This window comes from Numenius arquata, chromosome 2 (assembly GCF_964106895.1).
Source record: "Numenius arquata chromosome 2, bNumArq3.hap1.1, whole genome shotgun sequence".
Taxonomy (NCBI): Eukaryota; Metazoa; Chordata; class Aves; order Charadriiformes; family Scolopacidae; genus Numenius; species Numenius arquata.
Genome location: NC_133577.1, coordinates 60,653,330 through 60,670,428, shown reverse-complemented (window position 1 = coordinate 60,670,428; position 17,099 = coordinate 60,653,330). Strand labels below are relative to the sequence as shown.

The 17,099-nt window shown below is 43.0% G+C and overlaps 1 protein-coding gene across 2 annotated transcripts in view; it reads left to right on the top strand.

Annotated features, from left to right (window-relative positions):
* Nucleotides 1-1,320: 1,320 nt before the first annotated feature.
* ARFGAP3 (ARF GTPase activating protein 3) overlaps nt 1,321-17,099 on the top strand; it is a 41,430-nt gene continuing 25,651 nt past the window's right edge. Inside the window, exons 1-4 of one of the 2 annotated variants that reach the window (XM_074164819.1) lie at nt 1,321-1,492; nt 8,207-8,325; nt 10,536-10,608; nt 13,502-13,633. In XM_074164819.1, coding sequence (XP_074020920.1) covers nt 1,424-1,492; nt 8,207-8,325; nt 10,536-10,608; nt 13,502-13,633 — 393 coding nt within the window. In that variant the 5' untranslated portion in view covers nt 1,321-1,423. The remainder of the gene's footprint in view (nt 1,493-8,206; nt 8,326-10,535; nt 10,609-13,501; nt 13,634-17,099) is intronic. The other variant, XM_074164827.1, reaches the window with a different exon arrangement.

The following is a 17,099-nucleotide window of genomic DNA, read 5'->3' as shown; positions in this document are numbered from 1 at the left end:
GTGCCCAGGTGGCCAAGAAAGCCAACGGCATCCTGGCTTGTATTAGAAATAGCGTGACCAGCAGGAGTAGGGAGGTGATTGTGCCCCTGTACTCAGCACTGGTGAGGCCACACCTGGAGTATTGTGTCCAGTTTTGGGCACCTCAATACAAGAGAGATATCGAGGTGCTGGAGCGGGTGCAGAGGAGGGCAATGAAGCTGGTGAAGGGCCTGGAAAACAAATCCTATGAAGAGCGGTTGAAGGAGCTGGGACTGTTTAGTATGAGGAAGAGGAGGCTGAGGGGAGACCTCATCACTCTCTACAACTACTTGAAAGGACACTGTAGAGAGGTTGGTGCTGGTCTCTTCTCACAGGTAACTAATGACAGAACGAGAGGGAATGGCTTCAAGCTCCAACAGGGTAGGTTTAGACTGAACATTAGGAAAGAATTTTTCACAGAAAGAGTGGTCGGGCGTTGGAACAGGCTGCCCAGGGAGGTGGTTGAGTCACCATCCCTGGATGTGTTTAAGAGCCGTTTAGATGTGGTGTTGGGGGATATGGTATAGGGGAGAACTTTGTAGAGTAGGGTAGATGGTTGGACTTGATGATCCCAAGGGTCTCTTCCAACCTAGGCGATTCTATGATTCTATGATTCTAACTAATCCTGTTGGCCAGCCTGGGTCAAATGCCCAGGCCTTGCTCCTCCTCGTCCCTGCCCCTGGCAAGGCTCGAAAACACTGAGACCTTGAATCCCACAGAGTCTGGCTGGCTATAAAGTAAATATTTTCACAAATTCAGACACTAGAGTCTTCTAAAAGTGCAGTTTTCCCCAGCATCAGAAGAAAAGTTAGTCCTGTGTCTCTCAACCCAGGACACAAGTCTATTCACAGGCATAACAACGGGCTGTATCACCTGTCTTGAGAGAACACTGCTGGCTTCGCTTTTCCACACCCCTCGAAGGGAGCAGGGCCTGGTCTATTTCCCCCCGGTTCCTTTCCGGGCCCCGCCGCTGCCTCGGGCCCCGAGGAAGCCAGGCCGGCGTGGCAGGCCCGCCCCCGTGCTTCAGCCCTCTTCACGGCTAACACCCACCGCCCCAGGCCGGGCCGCTTCACACCCCAGTGTCCTCCCCTCACCCCCGGCGACGGTTAACGCGCCTCAAGGAAAAACGCTGAGGCAACAGCGCCGCTCGTCTCCAGGGTAACCGGGAGGCAGAGGGCGGGAGAAGGGAAGCGTAGCCCCCCCCCCCCCCCCACCTCGCGCCACGCCGGCGACTGCAAGCCACGCCGAGCTGGGCAGGGCCTGAGGGGGCGCGCGCTGCCTCGTCGCCTCCCGGGCGGGGCGGGACCGGACCTCCGGCGGCGGCGGCGGCGGCGGCGTCTCGGCGGTGAGGGCAGCGGCCCCTTTCTCGGGCAGAGCTGCCGCCCCGCTCCCACCACCTGCCGCCATGTGCGAGCCCAGCAAGCAGGACATCGCCGCTATCTTCAAGCGGCTCCGCTCCCTCCCCACCAACAAGGTATGGGGGGGCCGGGGCCGGGGGAGAGGGGGAGGGCGGCAACAAGCTGCGCTCCGCCGTTGTGACACGTCGCACTGCCGGCAGGGCGGGTGAGGGGGAGTGCCCGCCAACCATCACGCCCCGGCCGAGCCACCGGAGCCCCGGCCCGGTTGCCTGCTGCTGGAGGGGGGGGTACACGACCCTGTGAGAGCGGGGGGAAGCCTTTCTGGCCCTCGGCTGGGCAGCTCGGCCGGCTCGGGGTTAAGCCCTTAATTCGTAGAATCATAGAATCACAGAATGGTTAGAGTTGGAAGGGACCTTAAAGATCATGGAGTTCCAACCCCCCTGCCATGGGCAGGGACACCTCCACTAGAGCAGGTTGCTCAAAGCCCCATCCAGCCTGGCCTTGAACACCTCCAGGGATGGGGCAGCCACAGCTTCCCTGGGCAACCTGTTCCAGTGCCTCACCACCCTCACAGGAAAGAATTTCCTCCTAATATCTAATCTAAATCTCCCCTCTTCCAATTTAAAACCATTACCCCTTGTCCTGTCACTACACTTCCTGACAAAGAGTCCCTCTCCGGCTCTCCTGTAGGCTCCCTTCAGATATTGGAAGGCTGCTGTGAGGTTTCCCCGGAGCCTTCTCTTCTCCAGGCTGAACAACCCCAGCTCTCTCAGCCTGTCTTCATAGGAGGGGTGCTCCATCCGTCTGAATCACGATTTAGAGTTGGAAGGGACCTTAAAGATCATCTAGTTCCAACCCCCCTGCTATGGGCAGGGATACCTCCCACTAGACTAATTAGGGGAGTGCAGCTCCTCCTGGGTACCTGGCATGTAAGGGTTGCTGGAAGGAGAGTCAGCTCTGCTAAAAATAAAAAGCAAGTTCCAAAACAGCAACAACCTAGAGCATTGAAAGTGTTTCAGTGTGCTTCGGTGCCTGCTTTGTTGTTGGGGGTTTTTTTGTGCTGTGGAGCCCTGTTGGTTTTTTAATATCCATTACGTGTGAAGGTGTGCAGTGGCTCGCTGCAAAGTGGGAAAGGTGCCTCAGACTACAAGGTGACATGGCAGAAGCATTGGGTGACAGAATTCCCTTCTGCAGCTATGTGCTCCTGTGCCGCTTTTTGGTGCCATCTGCTCCATTGTATTGGCTTTATGACAATTCACTGGCACTGTGTCTAAGAGATTGAGTAGTTCTCTAATGCTGTTGTGGCGCTTTTTCTGTATTGGGATCACAAGAGAATCAGAAAGCACTGCCCGTAGCTGGCAAGGGTGGAAAGCCTGAGGACGGAGTGCCTCGAACAGTGCCCCTGTACTGAACTCATTGTTACTAAGCTAGAATTAATAAGGTGGATGTGGTACCTGTGGTTGCTCAGGCATATCTGTCTCTCCTTGCTGTCACATCAGGTGCAATGTAGAAATTTAGTGCCAGTGTTGGCAAAGCAATATTGGCACAGTGTGTGCTGCCATTCAAACGAGGTCAGTTTGAAAGAAATAGCTCAGGTGCGGAGAATTTATTAACGCTGCAGTGAAGCATGTTCTTGTTGAACTGTAAAGACAGAGAGGAAGGAGAATGGGGAACATCAACAGCTTAGATCACGGAATCACGGAATTCTCAGAGTTGAAAGGGACCTCTGGAGATCATCTAGTCCAACTCCCCTGCTGAAGCAGGGTTGCCCAGAGCACATCACTCAGGACTGCATCCAGGTGGGTCTTGAAGATCTCCAGAGAAGGGGACTCCACATCTTCCCTGGGCAGCCTGTTCCAAGGCTCTGGCACCCTCACCGGAAAGAAGTTTCTCCTCATCTTTGAATGGAACTTCCCATGTTCCAACTTGTGCCCATTGCCCTTCGTCCTATCGCTGGGAACCACTGAAAAGAGTCCGGCTCCATCATCCTCCAACCCACCCTTTAGGTACTTGTAAACATAGATAAGGTCTCCCCTCAGCCTTCTCTTCTCCAGGCTGAAGAGCCCCAGCTCTTTGAGCCTTTCTTCATAAGGGAGGTGCTCCAATCCCTTAATCATCTTTGTTGCCCTACGCTGGACTCTCTCCAGTAGTTCCCTGTCTCTCTTGAACTGGGGAGCCCAGAACTGGACACAGTATTCCAGTTGTGGCCTCACCAGTGCAGAGTAGAGGGGGAGAATGACCTCCCTCGACCTACTGGCCACATTCTAGATCTCACAACTCTCCCATGCTCCTGTATCTGATCAGCCATCTTAACTAAAAGTTGCTGCTATCAGTTTATCCTCTTGTGTTTGCTTATATCTTGTTTTGTTTCTTTTCTCTTGTGGTGTTCTTATGCAGTCTGCCCTTTTTATTTTTAGGGCTTTCCTGCGTGGAAAGAAAGGCACAGGGAAGTGCAAATATTGGAAAGGTTCTGTATTGAAAGCTTTAACTGTATTGTTTATATATACAGTTTGGGAAGAACTGGTATTTTCTGGGCAGCATCTGGGCTTATTGACTGCCTACTATAAGCAGACATGTACATTTACACTGTACTAGGTGATCTGAAGTAGTTCTTAGCGCACGTGATCTTAGGAAAATAATTCTCACTTAAAAAAACGTGTGATTTAATTTGTGGATTATAGTGTTTAAACTGGTATTTGAATAATTGTCTTGAAAGTTACATATCTGTAATTTGATCTTAGTTTCCTTTACTTTGTATAGCATGAGAAATAGCTTTTATTTTTTTCTTTTTTTTTTTTTGAGTTCCTGGTGTGTCTTTGGATATTATGTAATATAGAGATGCCTGATGGCATTTAACAAACATGTTACAATTATTAAATAAGTATTTTGTACGTATAACAATGTTCATAGTCCTTAAACTACTTCTTATTGTTAATTTGAGCATTTGTATAGCTCACCTGTTTTGAAGACTTGCACCCTGAGGCTGTGCTACATTCTATCTTTTAATCTGGCATAGATCCTTTCCTATGAAAGTGTTAGTTTTTCATTCTCTTCTCTCTGGTTCTTTCTTTTCTTTTATTAATGGTAGTATTCATGTCCCTGCTTGGACACCCAGATCAAAGATCTGAACTGGCTGTAAACTATTCGCGGTGTTGTGCTTTATCAGTCGTTCAGTTTTGTTATTACAGTGTGTGTTGTGGGTGTGTTTTATGTGTGTGACGGAGGGTAGGTGGTATTTCACGTCTCACCTAAGTCATTTTCAGACCATAACACTGCTGAAATGGTTGGTCCTGTCTTCTTCTTGTGGCAAACGCTCTTTTCCCCTCCCTTATATTGGCGTTTCTGGTCATGTGGCTATGATGTGAGTTGGACCTACCTTTGTTCTGAGTCAAAGCAGCGCGATGCTGGTTTCCAGTAGGATCAACAAGTGTGATTATTACTGCTTATGCAAGAAAAGGAGTAAAAGCATATCTGGACGTGGTGGCTGGGGAACTAAGAGAGGAGCTGCTTAGATTTAAATTAGCTTCAACCGAGTGTGAAACTGCCTCTTGAGTTCAGGCAGCTGTGTGGTACCTTTGCACGCTAGGAATGGTGAGCACAAGGAGATGCGGAGATACCCTGTGGCAGTAGCCCCACTAGATGGGAGGTTGAAAGCATCTATGTAACCGTGACCTCAGGGATAAGCTTGCCGAACCAATCGCCTCTTTTGAAGAGCCCAAACTAACTTTTCTATAGGCTATATGTTATTACATTTCCATATACAATAACAATGTATGTTATATATGTACTTATTAACACAGGTATCTTGTGCAAGGTGGATGTTGTATGATTTAATGACTGCTTGCAGTGGATTATAGCCAAATCTTTGTGTTTGCTCTCATACAAACATCTCAGTTAGGGCTTTTGCTCTCTTTTTTTCAAAGTGACTGTTACTTAATCTAGGCTTAATCAAACAGTCCCTTAATTAAAGGGACTGTTACTTCATCTAGGCTGTCCTGAAATGATTTAACACAAAATAAGCAATAAGAATGCAAGTGTGTTTTTAAAGCAATAGATTATTTAAGCATACCCTTTAAAATTTTTTATAATCATTTTGATATTTTAACTGTACCCAAATCAGTACAGAAAATATACTTTATCTGCTTTTAAAATGGAAATAATTTCATAGGGTGGCTGTGAAATTTGCTTTGATTTTTTTTCCTTGTTCTTGTTAAAATTTATGTGGTGGGAAGCACTTTAAAAATTGAGAGAACTAAGCAAAATTAGTCTAAATGTTAACGAAATATGCTTCTGTTTCTGTTGCATAATATGATGGAAACAGCACTTCTTACATTACTTTCACAAGAAAATTAGATGTTCCTGCTTGCATCACAATCCTAAAAGCTATATTTTTTTATGCACATGAATAAGTTCCACAGGTGTCTGGTAAATAGCTGATAGAGATGCCTGCACAAGTGAAGATACTGAGCTATGTGGCAGCTAGCTTCCAAGGCGATGCAATTGACTTTTAAGATGCTGAAATTAAGTGCTTATAATTGTACCGGGGAAGGGAGGAGGATCTTTAGTTATGTTTATAACTGAATTTTTTTACATGTGGGATTTGTTTTCTTAACCACCCACTGACACTCAAGATTCTTGTTTTCCATTCTTACTCCGGGGAATTTCTACAGGACTTATGACTGCAAGTTTGCTTTGCTCTCCTGTATTAGAAGTGAGACCAGGGCTGTTCTATTAGCTTTGATTTCAAGCAGAATCTTCTCCTGTTTTGTTGTCCCCATCCTCCTTTTGGCCTTTTAAGGAAAAGGCTGAAGATAGCCAATTTAAAATGAAGACAAGGCTCATGTTGCTTTTTAAGCAACTACTTCAAAGAATGGAGAGAATTGGGGAAAAAAAACACCACCAATGAGTTCTGACTACTGAGGCTGTGTGTTTTCTTAGAATATGACATATGTGAAGAGTTACTCCTCTTTTTTCCCCTCACTCCATGGATTTCATTCTTCCACCTGTGCTTCTGCTCTCTCTAACCCCTCCTATTGTCACGCACTGTGTGTAGCTTTTATCTTATTTCTTCTTGCTGCTATATGTCAGTGAATGGCCCCATTTCCATGTGGGGTACATAAATGACTTAACATTAGTAAATGTTAAGTCTCTGTTGAGAGAGAAAGAGGGGATTTGTACATGCAGGAACCGTGACCTCCGTGCTTTCTGTTTTTGTTGCCAGTCATTAGCCTATCTGAAGCTAGACTTAAAATGTTCTTCTGTTGGAAGAGCTAATGCTGGATCTGCTGGTTAACTTTGCTTGTGCTTGATAAATTTGTACTGTGCAAGCTTAAGTAGACCCCACACTAAAACAAGTTTAGCCTCAAACTGCTCCTGGGCGTGTACTTGAAATTAATTTGAGTGAATGATAGGTGACCTTACTTGAGTGAAAACTCAGGTCTTGTTTAACTGTGTCTTGTACAAAAAAAAATAGAGCCAAAAATCTCATTTTAGTTATGCGAATGGAGATTCTGGCAAGGAGACTTCTTAACTTTTTATTTTTCCAGCCTGATGAGGAGGTGCTGAAAACATTGTGGCCAGCTTGTAGGGTATACCATAAGTCCCCTGCTGACCTGAAAGAAATATTCTTTTTCTTTTTCTTTCTGCATATAGCTAGAACTTCCCTTTCTATCTGAGGATGCATTAGATTTATTGGAGGATGTTAAAGCATAAAGTTGCAGGTTGGAACTCCATTATTGTTGTGTAGAAGTTTTTTCTCTGTGGAGTTATTTCTTAGGAGATGCCACTGACTGTACCCATGGATGCTTTTACTGTAGAAGTACTTCTTTGCAGCTTTTATAAACACCACTGAAAAAGCATTGATCAGATAATTAAGTGCTTTTATACAGAAATAAAGCACGCACATGGCATTAACTGGGAATAGCTGTTTCTATTTAAATTTGTGTTCTTCTTGCATTTGAAAATTCATTCGTATCAGATAATTTTTTTGTTCTTGCTTTCCTTGGCCAAAGAAGTACAAAATTTGGAATAATTGAAACAGGACATGAAAGTTGTGGTCTGCAGATCTGTAAAGTATATGAGATGTAGACACAGATACCTCTTGTAGTTTTGGCTGAATGGTAAGGAGTCTAATGTGGTGGCAGAGGATAAGAAAATCTTAGTTTTGTCTATACAGTAATTGTGGGCATGTTTGCTTTTTGACAGTGTATGTTATGGACAGTTAAAAGTCATGTGTGATACATCATACAAAGTCATGTCTGGCGGAGGGTACTTGGCTAGGCAGTACACAGTGTGGTTGCTTTCTTCACACAACTGGATTTCAGTGGCTTGCTCTAAGGGTCAAGGATTCTATATAAGAAAGTAGATAATGGCGTCATTATCAGTGCTGCTGATAACTGCAGTCACATGTACGTTCTGAGGAAAGAGTAGACTCAGCGGTACGTCATGAAGAGAGACTGCCCTTGGGAACACACTTCTTAAACACTGAGATAATTCAGTAGTGCTGGAAGTACTGTGTTAAGTGTGTGTTTGAACTAGACTGAGATGGGTTCTCTGACCGATGGTTTCTCAAGCTGTGGTCCCACTGGTTATAGTTGGAAACCAAGAAGGCACATAGTCATGTCTAGTTAGGGGAACGATACACAAGTGTGGACAGATTGTATAACTTCTCTTTATATTTTTAAAATTAGGATAATATAAAGTTGTCATGTCAACAGAGGCTGTAAGGATGAGTTAAGTTCGATCACTGCAAGGGTGTTAGCATGACCTATAGCACAACTGTAAGACACGGTTATGCTCAAGTCCTCTTACTGATCTTTATTTTCTGTAAGGTATGTTTTGACTGCGGAGCAAAGAACCCTAGCTGGGCAAGCATAACGTATGGAGTTTTCCTCTGTATTGATTGTTCAGGGACTCATCGATCACTTGGTGTTCATTTGAGTTTCATCCGGTAAGTAATTTATATAGTTTTGTAGTAAAAATGGCATCTTTTAATGTTTTTGTTTGTTCAGATACCTGCTCAGAGGGGAAAACCCATTCTTCTCTCAAGTACTGATTCAGACCTTTTTAATGTTTGCATTAGCTTTGATGTATCTGATAGCTGCTGGGGAAATAAGTAAATAGGTAGGGTTCAGCAGAATTTGCACCGTGCACCCATTCCCATTATCTGCTTGTTGTGTTAGATCTGCCAACAAATGTGCGTTGTTGTTTCTACATTGAAATGATGAAATAAAGAACAGGGTAAGTATGTTGAAGTGTTACATCATTCCTCCAAATGAAGACTGAGGCAAATATTAGTTCATTATCTTCGACAGTATTACAGTGTATTGATCATAAAGATAGTCTGACCCCCAGCAAGCCGGTTCAGAGAGCTAAATAGCATTTTGCAAGCTTTACTTCCTGAAGTAGTTCATTATGGTGTCACGGAATCACAGAATCTTCTTGGTTGGAAGGGACCTTTGAGATCATAGAGTCCAACCAACAAAAAAAACAAACCAAACCAAAACAAAAAAAAACAAACAAACAAAAAGAAAACACCAAACACCAAAAACAAAACAAAAACAATACAAACACCCACCCACAAACAGACGCAAACCAACAATCTCGGGCACTAGAGCATGCCCTGAAGTGCCACGTCTACACGTTTCTTAAATACCTCCAGGGATGGTGACTCCACCACCTCCCCGGGCAGGCTGTTCCAGTGCCTGGCCACTCTCTCAGTAAAGTCATTCTTCCTAATATCTAATCTAAACCTCCCCTGCCCCAACTTCACACCATTTCCTCTGGTCCTGCCATTATTCCCTTGGGAGAAGAGGCCAACACCCACCTCTGCAACCTTTCAGGGAGCTGTAGAGGGCAATGAGGCCTCCCCTCAGCCTCCTCTTCTCCAAACTAAACATGCCCAGTTCCCTCAGCCTCTCCTCGTGTGACTTGTTCTCTAGACCCCTCACCAGCTTGGTGGCTCTCCTCTGGACATGCTCCAGCAGCTCAATGTCCTTCCTGTAGTGAGGGACCCAGAACTGAACACAGCACTCGAGGTGAGGCCTCACCAGCACCGAGTACAGAGGCACCATCACTGCCCTGCTCCTGCTGGCCACGCTGTTCCTGATCCAGGCCAGGATGCCGTTGGCCTTCTTGGCCACCTGGGCACACTGCTGGCTCATGTTAAGCCGGCTGTCCACCATCACCCCCAGGTCCTTTTCTGCCGGGCAGCTTTCCAGCCACTCTGCCCCAAGCCTGTAGCGTTGCCTGGGGTTGTTGTAACCGAAATACAGGACCCGGCACTTGGCCTTATTAAACTTCATCCCATTGGCCTTGGCCCATTGATCCAACCTGTCCAGGTTCCTCTGTAGAGCCTGCCGACCCTCAAGCAGATCAACACTCCCACCTAGTTTGGTGTCATCTGTGAACTTACTGAGGGTGCACTCAATCCCCTCACCTGGGAGCTAGTACTGGGGTAGCGTAAAGGGCTACCCCTTTTGGCAGCTGTTTAGCTCAGTCAGTGGGTGCAGTAAATCTGTACCCTGAGCTTGTCACATTTCAGGTGAATATCCTAACTGATGGCCTGTGGGCCTCTTTGGCCAGATAAATAATTACACATTTGAAATGTAAGCTTCTCCTTGGAGTGAGTGAGAGCAGTGCGATCAAATATGAATTGAAGATAAAAGCAGTTGTTTTCCATCAACTAAAATTCTTCCTCTGCTGTCTTTTCTCTGTATACAAGAGTGTTAGAGGAGACCTCTCAAGAATCCGTTCCTAATGATCACAGTATTAATTGTCTTCATACTCACTGAGCTCAAAATTTTTGTTGTGTTATGACATTCAAATTGTCAGTTTGTCCATGACATACATGTGATTGTCATCTGCTGTTGACAGAGTTCAAATGGGATTCCTGAAAATGTATCTTATTGGTGCTTTTTAAAAGGGAAAACCTGTCAGCCAGAGGGTGTGTTTTTTTCATGCTTTTACAGTTTGAAAACTACGTGGCTTTATTAATTTGTTTTTCCACTTTGTGCATTGTTGCAGTTTTTTTTTTCTATAGCTGCATGCTTTTCATTTTACAAAAAAAGGGAGGGAAGGGAGAAACACTTTACAAAAAAAAAAAATTTAGATTTTAAATGGCTTTGGAGATAACATTAAAAAATGTTTCCTTCTGTTTAGATCTACAGAACTGGATTCCAATTGGTCTTGGTTTCAGCTGAGATGCATGCAAGTTGGAGGAAATGCAAATGCTGTATGTACTCCTGAGTATTTGCTTTGCACATATAAGCTTGTTAGGCTTGGAAGCTATTGTCTGTCCTTATTGGCTCACATATTGGCATCTTGGGGATATTTTTATTTTTCCAGTTCATTTCTCTCCTTTTTTTTTTTTTTTTTTTTTCCCCTCCTGTTTTTCCATACTTCTTGCAACTTTTCCATCTTGGTATAATCTGCAAATGTTTTATTTTTTCTTACAAGTCATTAACAAAAATCACTGTAAAGGCCAGATCAGATTCCTTGTCAATACATGTCTATTTTAACAGGGAAACATTGGCAACTGCTGAAAGATGGCTTTCCAACAGCCTGTAAACCTGGGCATCTTCATGTGACCACGTTTCCTTATGTGGTTTCTGAAAATATCATGCCAAAAATCACCTCACTGTCAAATGTTACACTGAAGTAAAGATTTGACTTCTACCCGAGGTGCAACTGAAGTCAAGTTAAGACATGCTACACTGTCAGAGAGGAAATAGTGTTTTGGTTTGGGCCAATTCATATGGGCTGTTACTTTCAACTTGATATTTTATGTACTTACAAATAAGCTTGTTACACAATATTTTTTTGTACATTGAAGTTATGTTGGCTGCTGTATTGTTCTCAGTCTCCTTTATAAAAGAGGATGTTTTCCTTTGTCAACGCTTTCGGAATCTTGCCTGTTTTCCCATGTTTTTTCAAAGACTGACCACCAATAACTGAGATTGCTTCCCTAAATTGACCCCACCCAGTGGGGAAACACGCAACTTCCCGAGGCAATTTCTACTTTTCTTCTAATTACCTGAATGTTTATCCCTATCTGTCTTCATTTGCGCTTTGTCTTTTAATGTTGTTTCCTTAAGAAACTTCATCCAAACTTGCTTTCCGTAGGCTTTTTCTTAACAACTTTCTTGACAACCTGCTTAAGTCTAACACTTTAATATTTTGCTGTTTTTTCTATTTTCTTACAAAAATGATGAATTCGGGATCATTATTATTTATCTTCCATTTCTGCATTTTCAATCAAACCTTTTTCTTTGAATTAGGCATTCAGTGGGTCACTGTCTCTGGCTTACAGATCTTAGCAGTTGTATGATGCCTTCTGCCTGTCCTTTCTAAGTTACACCTTTCTCTTTTAATACTGCTGTTATGTGAATTTACTCATTGAGTTGCTTTTATGCCACTTAGTACATAAAAATCACAATTTGACTAATCAGAAGAGGGAGATTTTGCATGAAAAATATTGTCTTTTTTAGCCAAAGACCTAAAAGCTTTGGTTAAACTATATAAACTTTGCTATTCAAAGGGTTTAAGGCAGCTGGAAATAAGAGATTGCAAAGTTTGAAAAGTATGCTTCAGTTAATCTTAGAAAACGTATTACCAGAAGAATTATAGTAAACCTTTATTATTGAATTTTATGAGTTTTTATCTTTCTACTTGGATATCACTGTTCCCTATCATACATTATACCAAGAGGTATAATATACCCACAGCCACCCCTCAAATACCTCAAATTCACAATGGCCTGTTTTGGATTGCCTAGGAAGATTTATATCTGAAACTTTAAAGATCAGTTTTGTAAACTGTCTGGACGTTAAAAAAAAAAAAAAAATTAATGTTTTTCTTCCAATTACCTTAAAAAAACCCCCAACAACAACATTCTCTTTTTGCTCGAATTAAAGGCTAAATTCTGTTTTTACTAACTACTGTTTAGAAGCACTCTCAGATTGACATTGATCATTTGTATTCTATAATTGCCTGATGATGCTGAATCTTGGGTAACAGCTGTCCTGAGCTTTGTAGCTATGTATACGTTGCTAGAAAATCTGAAGTGTTCTTAGTTCCTTTTGTTTTCAGAGTAAAAGTCTGAGTGGACTAATGAGTGGAATTAGGGTTTAAAGGAAAAAAAAAAAAAAAAAAGCTCTGAATATCAAGTTCATAGGTGTGTATATATTTAAATGCAAAAATGCACCTTCTTTATGGCAGCTGTGATGTTTACGACTGTTTCTGTCATAATCACCGAAGTTGACTGGCATTATTTCTCTCCTGCATGGTTGTTGCTAAATCTTTATATGAAGTCTGGTACTTGTATACTAGATTTATGCTTTGCAATTGCAGCATATGAGGGCATAACCTTAGGTTATCTAGACTTGCTTATCCTATCAGAAACTTATTATGTTTTAGTGTAATAGTCTGAGATGTTCTTCCATGCAAGAACGTATGGTATGGTATGACTTGCTAGTCAATTTTAGGTACTGAGAAATTTATTTTTTTTCTTTCAAACAACTTGTGGAATTCTGATATAAATCGATTGATTTGCTTTTGTTTTAAGATCCTAAATCAGAATAAATCTTTTCATTTATATATTTATATTTTCATATACATACACAAGCATATAAATACATACGAATACATATGTGTGTGCATACACACACTTTTCTTTTGAAGGAAGACCATTTTTATACAGTCATTTTGATGCTATTGAACATACATTGTTCTGTCTAGCGTGCTAGAGATGAAGCCACACAATGCCTTTTAGAATTTCAGGAATGTCCTTTGAAGCACAGGTATTGGCAATCAATTTTACCTCTTCCTTTCTACACTTAATTTCAGAACTAGGATTCTTTGTGTACAATGGCAAGTTTGCATTTGTATATGCTTTTAAAACATCCCACTAATGTATTTGTGTTTTCTGTTGTTTTATTTATACATAAAGAGGTTGCCAGAATGGAGGTTTCTTTTTATTTTGGAGATCTACATAGACTCCATAAATTAAAAAATTAGATTTAAGTAGAGGAGCAGAGTATTTTGCTACATTATGATATAATTTTATGTTAAATGGCATTAGTTTTTTAACCTGTTTCTCATAGCATTTTCTGTGTTTTCCTTCATAGTTAGCTTTTTTCCATCAACATGGATGCACAACAAATGATACCAATGCAAAGTATAACAGTCGTGGTGCTCAGCTTTACAAGGAGAAGATTAAATCTCTTGCAACACAGGCAACAAGAAAGCATGGTACTGATGTGAGTAGTGTGTGTCCTGTGTCATTAAGATTTCTTAAAAACTTTATCTTTCCCCCTAGAGTAATTTTAAGTTTCTAATTAATAATGCAAAATATTATCTGGAGGGGAGAGGGGCCCAAGAAAGCTCGTTGGCATTCAAGGATCGCCTCCTCCAAGCTCAGGAGAGGTGCATCCCAAAAAAGAAGAAGTCAGGCAAAATAGCCAGCAGGCCTGTGTGTGTGAACAAGGAACTGCTGGACAAGCTCAAGACCAAAAAAGAGGCCTATAGAGGGTAGAAGCAGGGATGGGTAGAATGGGCAGAATATAAAGAAACTGTCCGAGTGGCCAGGAACCAGATCAGGAAGCAAAAGCCCAGGCAGAACTAAATCTAGCCAGGGACATGAAAAACAATAAGAAAAACTTCTACAGCTATGTCAGGGACAAAGGCAAGACTAGGGAAGTTGTGGGCCCTCTCCAGAAGGAAACGGGAGACCTGGCCTCCCAGGATATGGATAAGGCTGAGCTACTGAACAACTTTTTTGCCTCAGTCTTCACCGGCAAGGGCTCCAACCACACTGCCCAAGTCACAGAAGGCAAAAACAAGGACTCTGCAAATGAAGAACTGCCCACAGTAGGAGAAGATCAAGTTCAAGACCACCTAAGGAACCTGAAGGTGTGTAAGCCCATGGGACCTGATGAAATCCACCCACGGGTCCTGAGGGAGCTGGCGGACGAAGTTGCTAAGCCGCTTTCCATCATATTTTAGAAATCGTGGCAATCTGGTGAAGTTCCCGCTGGCTGGAAAAAGGGAAACATAACCCCAATATTAAAAAAAGGAAAAAAGGAAGACCCAGGGAACTGTAGGCCAGTCAGCCTCACCTCTGTGCCTGGCAAGATCATGGAGCAGATCCTCCTGGAATCTCTGCTAAGGCACATGGAAAACAAGGAGGTGATTTGAGACAGCCAGCATGGCTTCACCAAGGGCCAATCATGCCTGACAAATTTGGTGGCCTTTTATGGTATTGCCACAGCATTGGTAGACAAGGGCAGAGCAACAGACGTCATCTACGTGGGCTTATGCAAAGAGTTTGACACTGCCCCGCGTGACATCCTGGTCTCAAAATTGGAAACTCATGGATTCAATGGATGGACCACTCTGTGGATAAGGAACTGGCTGGATGGTCGCACTCAAAGGGTTGTGGTCAACAGCTCAATGTCCAAGTGGAAGCCAGTGATGAGTGGTGTTCCTCAGGGGTCGGTACTGGGACCAGTGCTGTTCAACATCTTTGTCGGAGACATGGACAGTGGGATAGAGTGCACCCTCAGCTAGTTTGCCGATGACACCAAGCTCGGTGGTGCGGTCGACATGCTGGAGGGAAGGGATGCCATCCAGAGGGACCTGGACAGGCTTGAGAGATGGGCTCGTGCAAATCGTATGAAGTTCAACCAGGCCAAGTGCAAGGTCCTGCACCTGGGACGTGGCAATCCCAGGCACAAATACAGGTTGGGCGGAGAATGGCTGGAGAGCAGCCCTGAGGAGAAGGAAATGGGGGTGTTGGTGGATGAGAAGCTCAACGTGAGCAGGCAGTGTGCGCTGGCAGCCCAGAAAGCCAACCCCATCCTGGGCTGCATCAAGAGAAGTGTGGCCAGCAGGTTGCGGGAGGTGATTCTACCCCTCTACTCTGTGCTCGTGAGACCCCACCTGAATACTGTGTCCAGCTTTGGAGTCCTCAACACAGGAAGGACATGGATCTCTTGGAAGGTGCCCAGCGGAGGGCCACAAAGATGATCAGAGGGCTGGAGCACCTCCCCTATGAAGACAGGCTGAGAGAGCTGGGGTTGTTCAGCCTGGAGAAGAGAAGGCTCCGGGGAGACCTCATAGCAGCCTTCCAATATCTGAAGGGAGCCTACAGGAGAGCCGGAGAGGGACTCTTGGTCAGGAAGTGTAGTGACAGGACAAGGGGTAATGGTTTTAAATTGGAAGAGGGGAGATTTAGATTAGATATTAGGAAGAAATTCTTTCCTGTGAGGGTGGTGAGGCACTGGAACAGGTTGCCCAGGGAAGCTGTGGCTGCGCCATCCCTGGAAGTGTTCAAGACCAGGCTGGATGGGGCTTTGAGCAACCTGGTCTGGTGGGAGGTGTCCCTGCCCATGGCAGGGGGGTTGGAACTCGATGATCTTTAAGGTCCCTTCCAACTCTAATCATTCTGTGATTCTATGATCTGTCTTCAGGAGGTACTGATACACGTTGCAGGGAATAGGCAAGTTGGGGAGTAAACTATTTGTAGCTTACCTTATTTGTTGGGAAAAAGAATATTGAGATAGAGCACAAGTGGAGACTTCAGGATCATTTCTGGGTTATTCAGAACATTAATTTTAATGTTTGTAGTAACTTATAGGAGTTGTAGGCAGAAACTTCTTCAAAACGGAAACTTCTTTGTTTGTGGGCATGCTCCAAAATTATATTGGTGTTATTGCATAACAAAAATGTCAGCACTTCTCCATGAGCTATGTAGTGTTTTTATTTTAACTTATCTGGACCTGAATTGTTATTGAGAAGTACAACATGTAAAAATGTAAAAGTGCTAATAGAATTTACTACAAAATATTTGTGATTTAAATGGGATTTGATTTGAACAGGTAAATGTGTGGTTTTGCTTTTTTCCCTACAGAAATAATATTTGAAAAATTAGCAAGTTATGTATGTCCTGAACTTGCTGTTCACCAGGAAAAATGCTGAAATGGTTCGTGCATGCTGTCAAAACATTGTTAGGTTGCTGACAGGAAGAAGTTATTAGCAAAGTTTGCAGAATTACTTTGCTGAGGTGTTAAATAAGTTTGACAACAGTTCTCTTCAGCATACACAGAAAACATGTTTTGATTGTTTGATTCAACTTATTAAAGTCTGTGATTCACTTGAAGTTGATCAGATGAGTGGGAACTAAAAGTAAAGCGAGAAAGCTTGGGGTTTTTCTAATCTATGCATCAAAGCATGTAATGTAATAGATTATAATAATTCTATATTATAAATGGTATAGGCAATATAGTTCACATCACCAACTTCAGAGAATATTTCTGTTGACTACTTTAGATACAAAACATGTTCAAGTAAATATACCATACCGTGTGCATTTAAGTTGACTGTATGTTCTCCAAATGACGCTTTGAAGAACTGTGGTTATCTTGCTTCAATTACAGATTCCATCCAATTGAATCGTTTGATATTAATAGCGTATTTCTTACATAAAAAATTTAGCAAATATATTTTTAAATTATGTACTACAAGCATAAGTGATTATGTGCTATCTAAATTGCTGAAGTGAATTATTCAGATAATTAGATTTAGTACTAACCATCCCCTCCTCTGTCACATTTCAAAAAATTTCTTCTCTAACCTACTGATAGAGTTGACTGTTGAATGAGGAGGTAAGCTTGTTGCACATTCAGTAACCTTTTTGACAGAGGTCATTATTTTTGGTCAGGTGTC